The sequence below is a fragment of the Microcaecilia unicolor genome, chromosome 5 (genome assembly GCF_901765095.1).
Source record: "Microcaecilia unicolor chromosome 5, aMicUni1.1, whole genome shotgun sequence".
Taxonomy (NCBI): domain Eukaryota; kingdom Metazoa; phylum Chordata; class Amphibia; order Gymnophiona; family Siphonopidae; genus Microcaecilia; species Microcaecilia unicolor.
The window spans coordinates 310,338,341-310,355,077 of record NC_044035.1 but is presented as its reverse complement, the minus strand read 5'-3'; the positions used below and the strand labels follow the sequence as shown (position 1 = coordinate 310,355,077).

The 16,737-nt window shown below is 43.7% G+C and overlaps 1 protein-coding gene across 1 annotated transcript in view; it reads left to right on the top strand.

Moving 5' to 3' along the window:
* Nucleotides 1–9,562: 9,562 nt before the first annotated feature.
* The window catches only part of LONP2 (lon peptidase 2, peroxisomal), a 205,345-nt gene continuing 198,170 nt past the window's right edge, over nt 9,563–16,737 (top strand). Inside the window, exon 1 of the mRNA XM_030204378.1 lies at nt 9,563–9,872. Coding sequence (XP_030060238.1) covers nt 9,640–9,872 — 233 coding nt within the window. The 5' untranslated portion in view covers nt 9,563–9,639. The remainder of the gene's footprint in view (nt 9,873–16,737) is intronic.

The window sequence follows — 16,737 nt, the reverse complement described above, 5'->3', positions numbered from 1 at the left end:
TTTGGCCATCCCTGCGACCGAGTGCAGTTGGGGATGTCCAAAATCGGCTTTCGATTATACCGATTTGGACGTTTCTGTGAGAAGAACATCCATCTTCCGATTTATGTCGAAAGATGGGCATCCTTCTCTTTCGAAAATGAGTCCAATAGTGGAATTAGAAAAAGTACAGAGAAGAGCGACGAAATTGAGAAATGGTTTGGGACGACTTCCCTATGAGGAAAGGCTAAAGTGGCTAGGGCTCTTCAGCTTGGAGAAAAGACAGCTGAGGGGAGATATGATAGAGGTCTATAAAATAATGAGTGCAGCCAAATTAGCACGCACAACTTAATGCACCATATATAGAAACTGGGGTTAAGCTCATATTTAACGTGGCAGTAAACCCAGATGCTTTCTTTTTTGCTTTCAGTTTGTGGAGTAATATTGCCATTAGAGCTACTATTAAGGAGGTGCTAAGTGCTCCCACATTAACTCTACATTATTCAGTAGGCGCATGCTAATCAGAACACAGGTTAGATAATGCTTCCACACCCATCCCCCACAGGTGAGCAGGTGGGGGAAGAGAGGTTGGTGGTTGGGAGGTGAGGATAGTGGAGGGCAGACTTATATGGTCTGTGCCAGAGCCAGTGGTGGGAGGCGGGGAATAGTGCTGGGCAGACTTATATGGTCTGTGCCAGAGCCGGTGGTGGGAGGCGGGGCTGGTGGTTGAGAGGAGGGGATAGTGGAGGGCAGACTTATATGGTCTGTGCCAGAGCCAGTGGTGGGAGGCGGGACTGGTGGTTGGGAGGCAGGAAATACTGCTGGGCAGACTTGTACGGTCTGTGCCCTGAAAAAGGCAGGTACAAATCAAGGTAAGGTATACACATATGAGTTTATCTTGTTGGGCAGACTGGATGGACCATGCAGGTCTTTTTCTGCCGTCATCTACTATGTTACTATACATGCCCCCTTCAAATATATTTTCTAAAAATAATGCACAGACAGCACATAGAAAAGGGGCACTTACTGCAGAACGCTTTAACACATTTTGCAGTAAGCATTTTCTTGCATGTTAGGGCTTAATGCTCTTTAATAAAAGGGCTCCTTAATTAGAAATGATCTGACCATGCTTTGGAATTACATTTGTAGAGCTGAAGTAGCTTGAGAAGCACTTGTTTGAAAAATCCCTGCCATGATCATCATTTGTATGTGCAAGGCTGACATCTTGTGGTTGAGATGAATATATCTATATGTGTATTTGTCAGGGATCAATTTTAAAATACACTCAGCACTTAGGCATCCAGACTTTCAGCCAAATTTAGGACCCAGGATAAGGCCTGAATGTCATTCACCTAGATGCAAAAAGCAATTTTAGAATCGGTTGTAACAGCGGCTGCGGCCATAAGTACATAAGTATTGCCATACTGGGAAAGACCAAAGGTCCATCGAGCCCAGCATCCTGTTTCCAACAGAGGTCAATCCAGGTCACAAATACTCGGCAAGATCCCAAAAATGTACAAAACATTTTATACTGCTTATCCCAGAAATAGTGGATTTTCCCCAAGTCCATTTAATAATGGTCTATGGACTTTTCCTTTAGGAAGCCGGCCAAACCTTTTTAAAACTCCGCTAAGCTAACCGCCTTTACCACATTCTCTGGCAACGAATTCCAGAGTTTAATTACACGTTGAGTGAAGAAACATTTTCTCCGATTCATTTTAAATTTACTACATTGTAGCTTCATCGCATGCCCCCTAATCCTAGTATTTTTGGAAAGCATGAACAGACGCTTCACATCTACCCGTTCAACTCCACTCATTATTTTATAGACCTCTATCATATCTCCCCTCAGCCGCCTTTTCTCCAAGCTGAACAACCCTAGGCGCTTTAGCCTTTCCTCATAGGGAAGTCGTCCCATCCCCTTTATCATTTTCGTCGCCTTTGTATGTGGAAATACCAGCAATTTTAGAAAGAGAAATTACACATATACATTTCCTTATCAAAATTTCCATTTACCTATGTATTTAGTGGCAGCAGTTACATGTGAATATGTACACCAGGAGAAGGCATAAATATACACAGGTGTATCTGCCCTGGGAGCTCCTGATTAGTAAATGTTTAAAAGTATGTATGGGATCGCTGCCTATGCATACTTTTATACCTGTCTCCTGTATTTTTTAAACTGCTCTTTCTATATGTAAAACCCAGGTTTACATGTGGAAAACATTTCTAAAATTATCTCCTTGGAATTCTAAGGGCCCTTTTTACAAAGGCACACTAACATTTTTAGCTCACTCTAAAAATAAGCGTGTACTAAACAGAGTGGAGGAGTAGCCTAGTGGTTAGTGCAGTGGACCTTGATCCTGGGGAAGTGAATTCAATTCCCACTGCAGCTCCTTGTGACTCTAGACAAGTCACTTAACCCTCCATTGCCCCTGGTACAAAATAAGTACCTGAATATATGTAAACAACTTTGAATGTAGTTGCAAAAACCTCAGAAAGGCAGTATATCAAGTCCCATTTCCCTCCCTTTCCCATATATTCCTATGGGTGTCTCTAGTGTTTAGCATGTGCTAAAAACACTAGCACACCTTTATAAAAGACCCCCTAAGTTGGGTGATTTAGCACTGAAAATAAACACATAAAATGTTTTGTACTGTTTTGGGATCTTGACAGGTACTTGCAACCAGGATTGGCCACTGTTGGAAACAGGATACTGGGCTTGATGGACCTTTGGTCTGTCTCGGTATGTAATGCTTATGTTCTTATGAACTTTTTTTTTACCCACCCTAAGTCCACCTCCCTCCCTGACTCTGCAGCCAACCACATCGTAGATGCTTAAATTTTAACACCAAGGAGCCAATGCTCGGTTGGTTAGTGATTGTTTAAGTTGCTCAGCTGTGTTCATTCTGGATAGTCAGTGGTTAAACCCCACTGAATAGAGTTACCTGGATATGTGCAGACATAGAAGCTTAGCCTTGCAATTTGTTTGGCCTTATTTAACTGGTTAAGAGGGTAGTTACTAAGGTGCATTAAAGCAATAATGTACGTTATTTGCCCCTTAATGTGCATTATATGGCCAATCAAAAGATGATATCACCTTGAAAGCGTGGAATCAAACAAAAGAAATATAAGAATGACATTAAATGATCCAAGAGAACATACTACATGAAACAAATCACAGCCACTGGAACAGACATTAAAAAACAATACAAAATCATAAAGAATCTTCTTAATACGAATCCAGTAACAACTTCACCATCAAATTGTCCATCTGCCGACCAGATGGCCAAATACATCAACGATAAAATCACCAATTTGTGCAACTCAATTCCCCACGATGACACCAATATTGACACTTTCCTTGATGAACTGGACCCCGACTCTGAAGAGATCCCAGCAGATCGCTATTGGACAAATTTCACCCCCTCAACACCAAAGAAGTCTCCTCAGCACTATCCAAATTCTCCAAGTCTCACTGCCACCTAGATCCTTGCCCCAACTATCTTATGAAAAACGCCCCAGAACGATTCATTACAGATCTCACCACCCACTTAAATTTCCTACTCCAACAAGGCTCCTTCCCCGCCAAACACGGCAATATTCTACTCACATCAATACCAAAAAACCCCAAGAAATCAGCGAATGACATCACCAACTATCGACCTGTCGCCTCCATCCCTCTTCTGACCAAATTGACGGAAAACAGAGTGACCTCCCAACTTAACGAATTCATACAAAAGTTCTCCATACTACATGAATCACAATCGGGCTTTCGAACTGCACACAACACAGAAACAGTATTACTTACCCTGGTATCCAAGTTCAAACAAGAAATTTCAATTGGTAACAAAATACTTCTACTGCAGTTCGACCTATCCAGCGCATTTGACATGGTAGACCATGATATTCTTACAAAACTACTGGACAAACTAGGGATCGGCGGAAACATCATTAAGTGGATAAAAAGTTTTATCACCTCCAGATCTTACCAGGTCAAATGAACCTCATCAATATCGCCTGCGTGGCCATCAAAATGTGGAGTCCCCCAAGGCTCACCCTTTTCCCTGATCCTCTTTAACCTCATGATGATCCCTCTGGCCAAATCCCTATCCAAGTCTGGCCTAAATCCCTTCATCTATGCTGATGACATCACAATATTCCTCCCCTTCCAATCCGACCTTACAGAAATCTCGGAGAAAATAATCACTGCCATGAACATCCTAGCTTCCTGGGCCAACGCCTTCAAGATGAAATTGAACAAGGAAAAAAACTCAGTGCCTAAACCTTTCATCACAACATTCTACTCAGCTCCCAACCACCCTGAACACCCCCGACGTTACAATCCCAATATCTGACAATCTAAAAATCCTAGGAGTAACATTAGACAAACATCTAACTTTAGAAACTCATGCAAAAGCCACGACGAAGAAGATGTTCAACATGATGTGGATTCTGAAAAGAGTTAAACCATTCCTCCCACAGAAAACTTTCCGCAATCTAGTACAATCCACAGTGCTTACCCATGATGACTACTGCAACAGCATCTTCATCGGTTGCAAAGCCCAAATCATGAAAAAACTCCAAACCGCCCAAAACACAGCAGCCAGACTCATTTTTGGCAAATCACGATTCGAAAGCGCAACACCACTTTGTGAAAAACTTCACTGGCTCCCTATCAAGGAAAGAATAAACTTCAAAACCCACACAATGATCCACAAGATCCTCAATAGTGAATCTCCAAGCTACATGTCCAATTTGATCGATCTTCCAGCCAGGAACTGGTCCAAATCTTCTTGAACATATCTCAACCTTCATCTTCCCAACTGCAAAGGCCTCAAATACAAAACCTACTACGTATCCAACTTCTCTGTTATAGGCAGCCAACTCTGGAACGCCTTACCTAGACATATTTTTTTTTTTGTTACATTTGTACCCCACACTTTCCCACTCATGGCAGGCTCAATGCCTTAGTCCCACCTTCTGACGTCATTCTGACGTCATTTCCTTTTTCCACGAACGCGGGACTGAGGGCACAAACTCATCAGAAGCAAACAAGGAAGGCTAGAGGCGGGCAGCAGGGCTTTAAATAATGTGGCGCTTCAACGGAGGTAATAGAAAAAGATGGATGGGAGAGGGAGGGGAGGATGGGGACGACGGAGAATCGTTGGACATGGATGGGAGGGGAGGGCAGGGGAGGGAGGAGAATTGCTGGGTATGGATGGGTAGAGAGGGGCAGGGGAGAGAAGAGAATTGCTGGGCATGGAGGGCAGTGGAGAGAAGAGAATTGCTGGGCATGGATGGGTAGAGGGGGCAGGGGAGAGAAGAGAATTGCTGGGCATGGAGGGCAGTGGAGAGAAGAGAATTGCTGGGCATGGATGGGTAGAGGGGGCAGGGGAGAGAAGAGAATTGCTGGGCATGGAGGGCAGGGGAGAGAAGAGAATTGCTGGGCATGGATGGATAGAGGGGCAGGGGAGAGAAGAGAATTGCTGGGCATGGAGGGCAGTGGAGAGAAGAGAATTGCTGGGCATGGATGGGTAGAGGGGGCAGGGGAGAGAAGAGAATTGCTGGGCATGGAGGGCAGTGGAGAGAAGAGAATTGCTGGGTATGGATGGGTAGAGGGGGCAGGGGAGAGAAGAGAATTGCTGGGCATGGAGGGCAGGGGAGAGAAGAGAATTGCTGGGCATGGATGGGTAGAGGGGGCAGGGGAGAGAAGAGAATTGCTGGGCATGGAGGGCAGTGGAGAGAAGAGAATTGCTGGGCATGGATGGGTAGAGGGGGCAGGGGAGAGAAGAGAATTGCTGGGCATGGAGGGCAGGGGAGAGAAGAGAATTGCTGGGCATGGATGGGTAGAGGGGGCAGGGGAGAGAAGAGAATTGCTGGGCAGGGGAGAGAAGAGAATTGCTGGGCATGGAGGGCAGGGGAGAGAAGAGAATTGCTGGGCATGGATGGGTAGAGGGGGGCAGGGGAGAGAAGAGAATTGCTGGGCATGGATGGGTAGAGGGGGGCAGGGGAGAGAAGAGAATTGCTGGGCATGGATGGGTAGAGGGGACAGGGGAGAGAAGAGAATTGCTGGGCATGGAGGGCAGGGGAGAGAAGAGAATTGCTGGGTATGGATGGATAGAGGGGGCAGGGGAGAGAAGAGAATTGCTGGGCATGGATGAGTAGAGGGGGGCAGGGGAGAGAAGAGAATTGCTGGGCATGGATGGGTAGAGGGGACAGGGGAGAGAAGAGAATTGCTGGGCATGGAGGGCAGGGGAGAGAAGAGAATTGCTGGGTATGGATGGATAGAGGGGGGGCAGGGGAGAGAAGAGAATTGCTGGGCATGGATGGGTAGAGGGGGGCAGGGGAGAGAAGAGAATTGCTGGGCATGGAGGGCAGGGGAGAGAAGAAAACTGCTGGGCATGAATGGATAGAGGGGGCAGAGGAGAGAAGAGAATTGCTGGGCATGGATGGGTAGAGGGGGGCAGGGGAGAGAAGAGAATTGCTGGATATGGATGGATAGAGGGGGCAGGGGAGAGAGGAGAGTTTCAGGACATGAATGGAGGGGAGGGAAGGGAGAGAGAAGAAATGCTGGACATGGAGGGAAGATAGAGGAAGGAGATTAGATGAGGGAAAAGGAAGTGAAGAGAGAAACTGCACATGGATGGAGAAAATAGGCAGAAACTGGATCCACTGTACAGTCAAGTCTGTGGAGGTCCAGAAATGAAGAAGAAAGGAGGAAAGAAAAGAAATAAATGGAAAGGAAGCCCTGGAAACGGAGTCAAGGGAACAGATAGAGAGCAGCAGAATCAGATACTGGGCCAGCATGATCAGAGAAACAAAGTCACCAGACAACAAAGGTAGAAAAAAATAATTTTATTTTCATTATAGTGTTTGGAATATGTTCACTTTGAGAATCAGGTGCTGAACGTTAAAAGTTTATATTTATTTACTTATTTATGGCATTTTATCCCATATTAAACATGAATTAGATTGGAATCTGGGATCATTTAATTTTTTTTTCTTGGAGAGAGTAATGCATTGCCCCCCCCCCCCCCCCCCCCCGGCTATAGCCAGCTCTGCAATTTTGGGGGGGGGGGCGCCGAGGTGGACTGGGGAGAGAGCCTTTTGTTAAAAATTTACCAGCACACCACTGGTGGTAATATTGGTGTATCTGTAAAGTCTTTCTAGCTAGCCTCAATTCTGAGAAACCCCAGGCAACAGATTCACAGAACATATAAAGTAGGAAAAAAAAAAACAAAGTTTATGTTCATTCTTCATACTCTGGCAGCGTGGCCAAGTTGTAATGTGAAGTCCAGAGTGCTTTGCAGTAGAATCCATGATAGTTTTGTTCTAGCCTCATATGCACACAAAAGGGTTGGTCAGGCTGTAGCCCTACTGAATTAAGCGACATGATATGATGCTGCAAAGAGGTAGACTCAGGAGCAACATCAGGAAGCATTTTTTCATGGAAAGGGTGATGGATGCCTTGAATGCCCTTTAGGAGAAAGTGGAGAGGCAATTTAAAAAGGGTGGGATATACACAGAGGGTCCCTACAAGACAGAAAGATGGAAACCAAGCATTTAGCACCTCAGCACAAAACAGCACTGAAATCTCTTTTCACTTCTTAGGAAGGCATGGGGAGAGAGATCAACTGCACCTAGGGGCAACTGCAATCCTAAACAAAGTTGGGGGGGGGGGGGGCGCAGGACGGGTGGCAAGCTGCATGGAGTGGAGCACAGGATTTACAAACTTAACCAACATAAGTATTGCCAAACTGGAACAGACCAAAGGTCCATCAAGCCCAGTATCCTGTTTCCAACAGTGGCCAATCCAGGTCACAAATACCTGCCAAGATCCCAAAAATGTTCAATACATTTTATGCTGCTTATCCCAGAAATAAGCAGTGGATTTTCACCAAGTCATTTTAATAATGGTCTATGGACTTTTCCTTTAGGAAGCCGTCCAAACCTTTTTTAAACCACGCTAAGTTAACTGCCTTTACCACATTCTCTGGCAATGAATTCCAGAGTTTAATTACACATTGAGTGAAGAAAACTTTTCTCCAATTCGTTTTAAACTTACTACTTTGTAGCTTCATTGCATGCTCCCTAATTTTAGTATCTTTGGAAAGAGTAAATAAAAGATTCACGTCTACCCAATCCACTCCACTAACTATTTTATAGACCTCTATCATATCTCCCCTCAGCCGTCTTTTCTCCAAGCTAAAGAGCCCTAGCCGTTTCAGCTTTTCCTCATAGGGAAGTTGTCCCATTCCCTTTATCATTTTCGTCGTCCTTCTCTATACCTTTTCTAATTCCACTATATCTTTTCTTAGATGTGGTGACCAGAATTGAACACAATATTTGAAGAGCAGTCGCACCATGGACCGATACAAAGGCATTATAATGTCCTCACTTTTGTTTTCCATTCCTTTTCTAATACCTAACATTCTATTTGCTTTCTTAGCTGCCACAGCACACTAAGCAGAGTTAAATGAATGGGCTATTTTAGTAGTCCTTTATAACTTTGTAAGTCTACAGTGCTTTAAAAATAGCCTCTTGGTATCATAGTAACATAGTAGATGACGGCAGAAAAAGACCTGCACGGTCCACCCAGTCTGCCCAACAAGATAAACTCATGTGTCATTTTTTGTGTATACCTTACCTTGATTTGTACCTGTCTTTTTCAGGGCACAGACCGTATAAGTCTGCCCAGCACTATCCCCACCTCCGGCTAAGCTTCTGGGGATCCCTTCCTTCTGAGGAGGATTCCTTTATGTTTATCCCACGCATGTTTGAATTCCATTACCGTTTTCCTCTCCACCACCTACTGTTATGGTTGTACTGTTAAACGTTTAATGAAACACTATTTGGCCTTGTGGGACTTTAGAAGAAAGATAAGTACAAATTAGGTTACAAAAAATCTCTTCATATTTAGTTTCATGTGAAATCTAACTATCTGATACAGAAAATAATCTACAAATGTTGTTTCACATGGCAAACAATATATACAAATTAATAATATAAATGGGGTGTAATATACTCTAAATACTTTTTATCTTATTTGTGAAATTGCCACTGGATTGAACACTCTTTATTCCCATTGGAGGAAAGATTTTAAAAAATGGGATTATATGATAAATTGTTTTCTGCATGGGTTCGATAAATAGGAGACATGCATAGGGCTGCATTAATGAGAAGAACTAAGGGAAAGATAAATAATGTATATCACTTGATTGAAGATCTTATTTATAAAATTGAAGTGATTTTGAACTCTAAGCCGGAGCAATGATAGAAATCTTGAGTTTCAGGCCATGGCTATTCTGAGCACCTTCACTGTTAAAAAAAAACAACTCTTTGTATTTAGAGTGCATTACTTCCCATTTATATTACTAGCTGCTTATAAGTCAAGAAGGTAATGTAAGTTTATTAAATCCTCATTATAGTTTCCCTATTGACACACTCAAAAATACATACAGCCATAAGCGTTTAGGAAGAAACAGCAGGGGGCAGAATCGTTGAAGAAAGCGGAAGGGTTGCGGATGAAGTTTGCCCCTGACAGCACACCGTAGCTGTGGCTCAGCCTGTACTTTACCCTGGCGTTGGGTCTAGGTCTAGGATTGGATCCAGCGTAGAAGAACCGGGTTGGAGCAGGGGTGGGGGAGCAGAACGTACAGCATGGATTCCGGCAGCTCCATCCAGATCCCCGGCCGCCTGCCCCTACTGTTGACCCACGAGAGCGTGCTGCTGCCCGGTTCCACCATGAGGACCGCCGTGGACACGCCGGGTAACATGCAACTGGTGCGCAGCCGGCTGCTGAAGGGCACTTCGCTGAAGAGCACCATTATCGGTGTCATCCCCAACACCAGCGACCCGGCCAGCGACTCAGAGCCGCTCCCTGCCCTGCACAGGTGCCCGGGGGGAAGGCAGAGGGTTAGGGCTGGGGAAGGGGCCATGGAGCTGCGTGCTTCCGAGTTCTTGTTTGACCGTGCGTGGACATCTTGCCTTGACAGCTTATCTGCAGCAGTGTATGTAATTAGGGTGATAGTGGTGATTCTCTGCCTTCAGATTACTGGACAGTTCAGTTACCTGTTCTTTAATAAGTACGCAGCATTTTGTGATGGTTGATTTTCTTTTTAATGTGATTTCTAAAACGTGGCAAACTTTAAATAATCTTGTAATTAACGGAATGGTTGAAAGGTATTTTAAAAATATTTTCGAATTGCACACACAGAGAGCATGTATTTACAATGGATGAAATGCACAATTCTCCCCCCCCCCCCCCCCCCCCAATAATCTGGGATACCGACAAGGTTCAAAACAGAAAAAGTAGAGGTGGACCTATGGTGTTCCCACAATAAAAGAGAAGAAGACACCAGAGGGTCAAACGAGGGTAAATATAACATTTTATTGAACAAATAAGCCAAACAAGGCTAAAATTTCACCATGAGGCTCACATGGGAATACAAAGAGGTTTTACAGATGTAACATCAGTATTGCAAATTAACTAAATAGAGAAACAAGTTTCATATCTTAAATTCAAGTAATAATCCCATGCTGTCTGTCTTCGATACCACTTTACTTGAATGCATATTGAATATATCTATTCAGGGGTGTAGGGGACTGTTTAAATTGGTGTGCACAAATAAATTTGCCATAGAAATGTATCTGTGAAACAGTGCTGTTTTTTTTTTTTTTTAAGTTGGTGGATGGACATCACACTCATTACTTTATTCAAAAGCCATCCTAACATTTTGGGATTCTGCAGTCAGAATGAAGAGCAAGCTATACTATTTTGCAGTTTGGGGTGTCATATTTAATAAAACGTAGAGGTCGACCCACCAGGGTAGAGGAACAAGATCCATATTCAATAAAACATTTAACACTTGACAATGCACACTACCTCATGCAAGTTAAGCATTTATATTCCACTTTAATCCCAGTGGATTAAAGTGAAAAAAAAATACATAAAATCAGCAAAACAGATCAACAACAGTAGTCATCAAGACATTCAAAACAATTATACTATGCCTATGCAATGAAAACAAAATAGTTGTCCACCCCAGCTTTCTCCCCCACTCACCCAAACCAGGAAAGCAGCTACAGTAGTAGCAGTCAGCACAGGCCTGTGAGTTGGTATGTGCTTACAGGCCCGAGCACTCTGCATGGGTTTCCGGTCTAACAGCAGGAAGTGGAGACTTGTACTTTGCATGCATTTCCAGTCTAAAAGGAAGGCTGCCAGCACAGATGTTCATCATAAGCAGCCAGAAGAGTGGTTCTCAAATTGTGGGCCAATGAAACCCAAATGGGGTCACAGAATCAGGACCACTCCCCCCAGCAGCTGCAGTCATCAGGGGGCCTGTGAGCCTGTGCACATTCAGAGCCCTTTCATCGGCTCATAGGCCCCCTGATGAATGTAGCTGCTGGGGGGGGGGGGGGGGGGGGAGTGGTCCTGATTCTGTGACCCCCATTTGGGTTTCATTGGCCCACAATTTGAGAACCACTCTTCTGGCTGCTTATGATGCACATCTGTGCTGGCAGCCTTACTTGATTAAAAATTAACCAGGTTTGAACCAGTCTGAATGAAAAGGTTTTTTTGCTGCTAATGCACAGGGGTTTTTGGTCACTGCTTTACCACGCCCGGAAGCAGTGACCAAAAGTCTTATACTAATGAGCACAGTAGCAATTCCATGCAGTGCTCAGAAACTCCCTGCCCTGACAAAAACCTACCAACAGCTCCCGAGCAGTCCGTAGGTTTTAGTTGTTAGGGTGAGTTGACTTTTTTTTACAGCCGCGCTTGCTTTTTAACTTCTCAGCCGGCAGCAGCAGCTTTTTCTCTCCTCCGCACACTTCCCCCTTCACTTCCTACTTCCAGCCTCCACTGAAAAGCTTTTTTGCTCCCCCGCCACCACCCCTTCACTAGACATGCGCACAAGAGCTGTGCCTACCGCACAGCTCTTTTGGGCCTGCGCTAGGAATTTCTGAGGCTTTTACTGACAAGTGTGCATACAGTTTGCATGCTGTTAGTGCTGAGCATTGCTTGCTAAAAAAAAAAAAAAAAAATCAGTGCTTCATTTATTTTTTTTCGGCGCTGTAGAAAACAGTGACAGAATTCTGTGCATCTCCTCCCCAGTCAGAATTAGATTTCATCCCTGAGCAGCAAAATGTCGAAGTTGATAATCCTTTGTGTGGATCAGAGTATAAAATTCATAAGCGTAAATAGAGTTTGCTGATGGCAGTACATTTAAGGCTGATGACAGATATGTCTTCATTCAAAAAATGTTTAAAAGCTTATTGTTTTGCACAGGCCTTTAACAGTGAAGTGATGGGATGTTTTGTTAAGTATGATTCAGGAGCTGAGGACACAGATGAGATCTGAGTACTTTCTATATCATTTATTTTAGTTTAATTTGAATTTTATTATTATTGGTGCAGTTGTAGAACCTAAGTTTACCTTGTGAGCTGGGAGCTACGCTGGGCATTTTCAGACTTGGTTTGATTGGTAACTGAGGTTACCAGTGTCCTGCTCTTAATATCTTCCTGATAAACTATTGGCTTCTTTATTCTATTTCACCCCCTTTTTATTCTATCCTATTAATACAAAAGAACAAAAATCTGGCCTTTCACTTGCAGAGTGTCTGACCTAGAGGTTCCTTATCTGTCTCTATCCTATTGCCTATATTGCACTGTGATTTTATATTTTTATGCTGGTATTGTCTTAAAGGGATTTTAGAGAATTGTGTTTTGAATATCAGTGCTAGTGATTTCATCTTTTTATGCTGGAATTGTCTTAAAAGTGTTTTCATTGGAACTGTGTTTTAAACCTGTGACTTAATCTGGTGACATTAAGGGGGGGATGCACTAAAGTCGTGGTTAGAGCCATTCCATACCGAATTCCATAGCGAATCGGTAGGGAAGGCTATGCATGAAGGAACGGGAATGCAAATGAGCTGCTTGTTGCAGCTCACTTGCATTCTCTAATCCTTCGTAAAACCATCAGATAATTAGTGCATCTGGTCCTCAATCTGGTGTCTGTTTTCATTAGAATTGTGTGTTGAATCTACACTGCCAGAGACTTAATTCAATCAATTTTGGTTACATAGCACCTGGTGACTCATAGCTCTGGAGGAGGGGCAATTTTGTTTTGAGCTGGGTAGTACAACCTAAGTTTACCTTGTGAGCTGGGAGCTGTGCTGGGCATTTTCAGACTTGGTTTGATTGGTAATTGAGGTTACCTGTGTCCTAGTCCCACCCACCCCTAGGTAAACTCCCTTTATATAGGGCAATCAAGGGACAAGTATCTTCATTACACTTAATTGGTCAATCCCAATTCTTGTTATTCCTTCTCAAAGTTCACCTTTTCACACTTGTGAATCACATCATAATGACCTTCATTCAGTGCAATATATGTTCTGTTTTAATCCTAAGGCAAACTATCTGGAACCTTAGAGCTTGTCCTATCTGTCTCCAAATATCAGCCTTGAAAGAAGAGATCAACAAACTCAAGAAGGAATTAACTTCAGTTAAAGAAGCATCCAGGATTACTCATTTCCCAGCTAGTTTACCACCACCACTGCGTCAGAGGAAACATCAGAGGAATAGATCTGTGACACAGAAACACTCGCCCTTCCAAGCTTTGCCCCTGTCAAATTCTTTTGCAGCGTTGCATCATTATGATAGCGGAAAAAGAAGTACTCTGGTAGAACCAGAGGCAATGAAAATAGCACAACCCCAGAAACATCCCCCAACTAATGACAGAATTGTGAAAAGTAGAAAATTATTACTCCTCGGAGACTCCATTATCAGAGGCATTAACTTAGGAGCACAGTTCAGGGTTTCCAACGTAGTGAAATGTCTTCCAGGATCTTCAGCTACAAGATGTACAGACCAAATACTGAAAGTGATCCGAGAAGAGAGCGAGGCTTCTAACACTGATGTTGTAATTCACCTGGGGACAAATGACCTGGCCAACAATAGCAAGTTTACAGCACAGAGACCGTTCCAGAAGTTTGGGGAGGGACTGAAATCTTTGGTTTGGACTGTGGCTTTTTCTGAAGTAATTCCTACATTGGGGAGGGGAGAGGAAAGACTACGCAAAACAGAGGAATTCAATAAGTGGCTTGAGTCTTGGTGTAAAGAATGTTTTAGATACATAGGGGTAATACGTGGAAAAATAACAGGCTGTACTGTAATAATGGGCTACATCTTTCTGTGATGGGAAAAAGAATCCTTGGGGAGAAATTCAGGCAGTAAGTTTCTAGACATTTTAAACTAGAGGGTGGGGGTGACAAAAGGAAACAGGAGATTTCGGAAAGTCACCCCCAGAATAAACATGATGGCAGAGGGAAATATAAAGAACCACCCAAACTCACTAAGCATATGGAAAGCTATGTGCACAAATGCTCGTAGTCTAAGTAAAAAGGTTCAAGACTTGCAAGCCCTGATGTTTGAAGAAAACTTGGATATTGTTGCTATTACGGAGACGTGGTTCAACGATTCTCATGAATGGGATGTGACCGTACCGGGCTATAATCTTTTTAGAAAGCATAGAGAGGGCCGAAGAGGTGGAGGAGTGGCTCTGTATGTGAGAGAGAATATCGGAGCGGCTGAAATGCAGGGAACCTGGGGAAAAGAAGAAGCTTTATGGATCATCCTGGAAAGAGAAGACTGAACCTGTATCCACACGGGAGTTATCTACAGACCTCCTGCGCAAACAGAGAAGTTAGACAAGGATCTGATAGAAGATATTCAAAAGATTGGTATGAAAGAGGAGGTGCTACTGTTAGGAGATTTCAATTTGTCTGACGTGGATTGGAACGTCCCGTCTGCGGAATCGGAAAGAAGTAGGGAGATTGTGGATGCCTGTCAAAGTGCCTTGCTCAGACAAATGGTGACGGAACCCACGAGGGAAGGGTCGATGCTGGATCTAGTGCTCACTAATGGAGGTAGTGTTTCTGATATCCGGGTGGGTGCCCACCTATGTAATAGTGATCATCACACCGTATGGTTTGATATAAGGGCGAAGGCGGAGTGCGGACACACAAAACTCAAAATACTGGATTTCAGACGTACTGATTTTGATAAAATGGGAGAATACCTGAAGAAGGAGCTGTTGGCGTGGGAAGGCGTAGGAGAAGTGGAAAAACAGTGGTCCAAGCTAAAGGCTGCTATAAATATGGCGACTGATCTTTTTGTGAGGAAAGTAAACAAAAACAAGAGAAGCAGGAAGCCTATATGGTTCTCCAAACAAGTAGCTGAAAAAATAAGAGCAAAAGAGGCTTTGTTCAAGAAATACAAAAGAACGCAACGAGAGGATCACGGAAAAGATTATCGGATTAAACTGAAAGAAACGAAGAGGGAAATACGGCTAGCGAAAGCACGAGCGGAAGAAAAATGGCTAAAGGTGTGTAAAGAGAGGTGACGACTTTTTTCAGATATATTGGAGAAAGGAGAAGAGATAGGAATGGAATGGAATTGCGAGACTGAAAGATAATGAGAATGGCTATGTGGAGAGTGATGAAGATAAAACGAACGTGCTAAAACAATTATTTCTCTTCACAGAAGTGGGAAACTACAGACCGGTAAGTCTCACGTCGGTGGTCGGAAAAATAATGGAGTCACGCTGAAAGAAAGGATAGTTAACTTTCTAGAAACCGACGGGTTACAGGACCCAAGGCAACATGGCTTTACCAAAGGAAAATCCTGCCAAACAAATCTTATTGACACTTTTGACTGGGTGACCAAAGAACTGGATGAGGGACGTGCGCTAGATGTAATCTACTTGTACTTCAGCATAGCCTTTGATACAGTCCTCCACAGAAGACTCGTGAATAAGCTGAAAGGGTTGAACTTAGGATCGAAAGTGGTGAACTGGATAAGAAACTGGTTGACCGACAGGTGGCAGAGGGTGGTGGTAAATGGAATCCGCTCGGAGGAAAGGAAGGTGAGCGGTGGAGTTCCTCAGGGGTCGGTGCTGGGGCCTATTCTGTTTAATATATTTGTGGGAGATATTGCTGAAGGGTTGGAAGGAAAGGTGTGCCTTTTTGCGGATGACACGAAAATAGCCAATAGAGTGGATACCCTGGAAGGAATAGAAACGATGAGAAGGGATCTCCGAACGTTAGAAGAATGGTCGAGGGTCTGGCAGTTAAAATTTAATTAATGTTACTAAACCGTTCTCACCAGATCTTTTATATGCAGTGCGCAGTATTGCTATTGTGCTTCTGTACCATTACATAGCATGCCAGCACAACTGCCCTCCTACATCATAGCACTGTACCTGCCTTCTTGTTTAAGTGTGTCACTTTCTTTAGTTGACTGTTAAATGATTAAAGTACTTAGCTTCAGGCGGTTCTATTCAGTGCCGGTGCTGGTTGTGTTGCTGCAGATCAATTGTCACCCCAGTGCTTGTGTGTTCTCAATTCACATTTTAAAACCAGTATCCCTTTGCTGTTCTGACGTGATGCCACATTTCACCATGACGGCGTCTTCAAGGGAATTTATCAACACAACACAGGGTGGAATGTCTTTTCGTGTTCCTCCCTGCAGGGATGGGCTGGAGTGTAAATTTTAAGGGGCTTCGATGTTAGCTTCAGAACTTAGTACAAGAACAGTACTGGGCAGACTTCTATGGTCTGTGCCCTGAGAAAGGCAAGGACAAATGAAAAACGGGTATACATATAAAGTATCACATACCATGTAAAATGAGTTTATCTTGTTGGGCAGACTGGATGGACCATACAGGTCTTTATCTGCTGTCATTTACTATGTTACTAT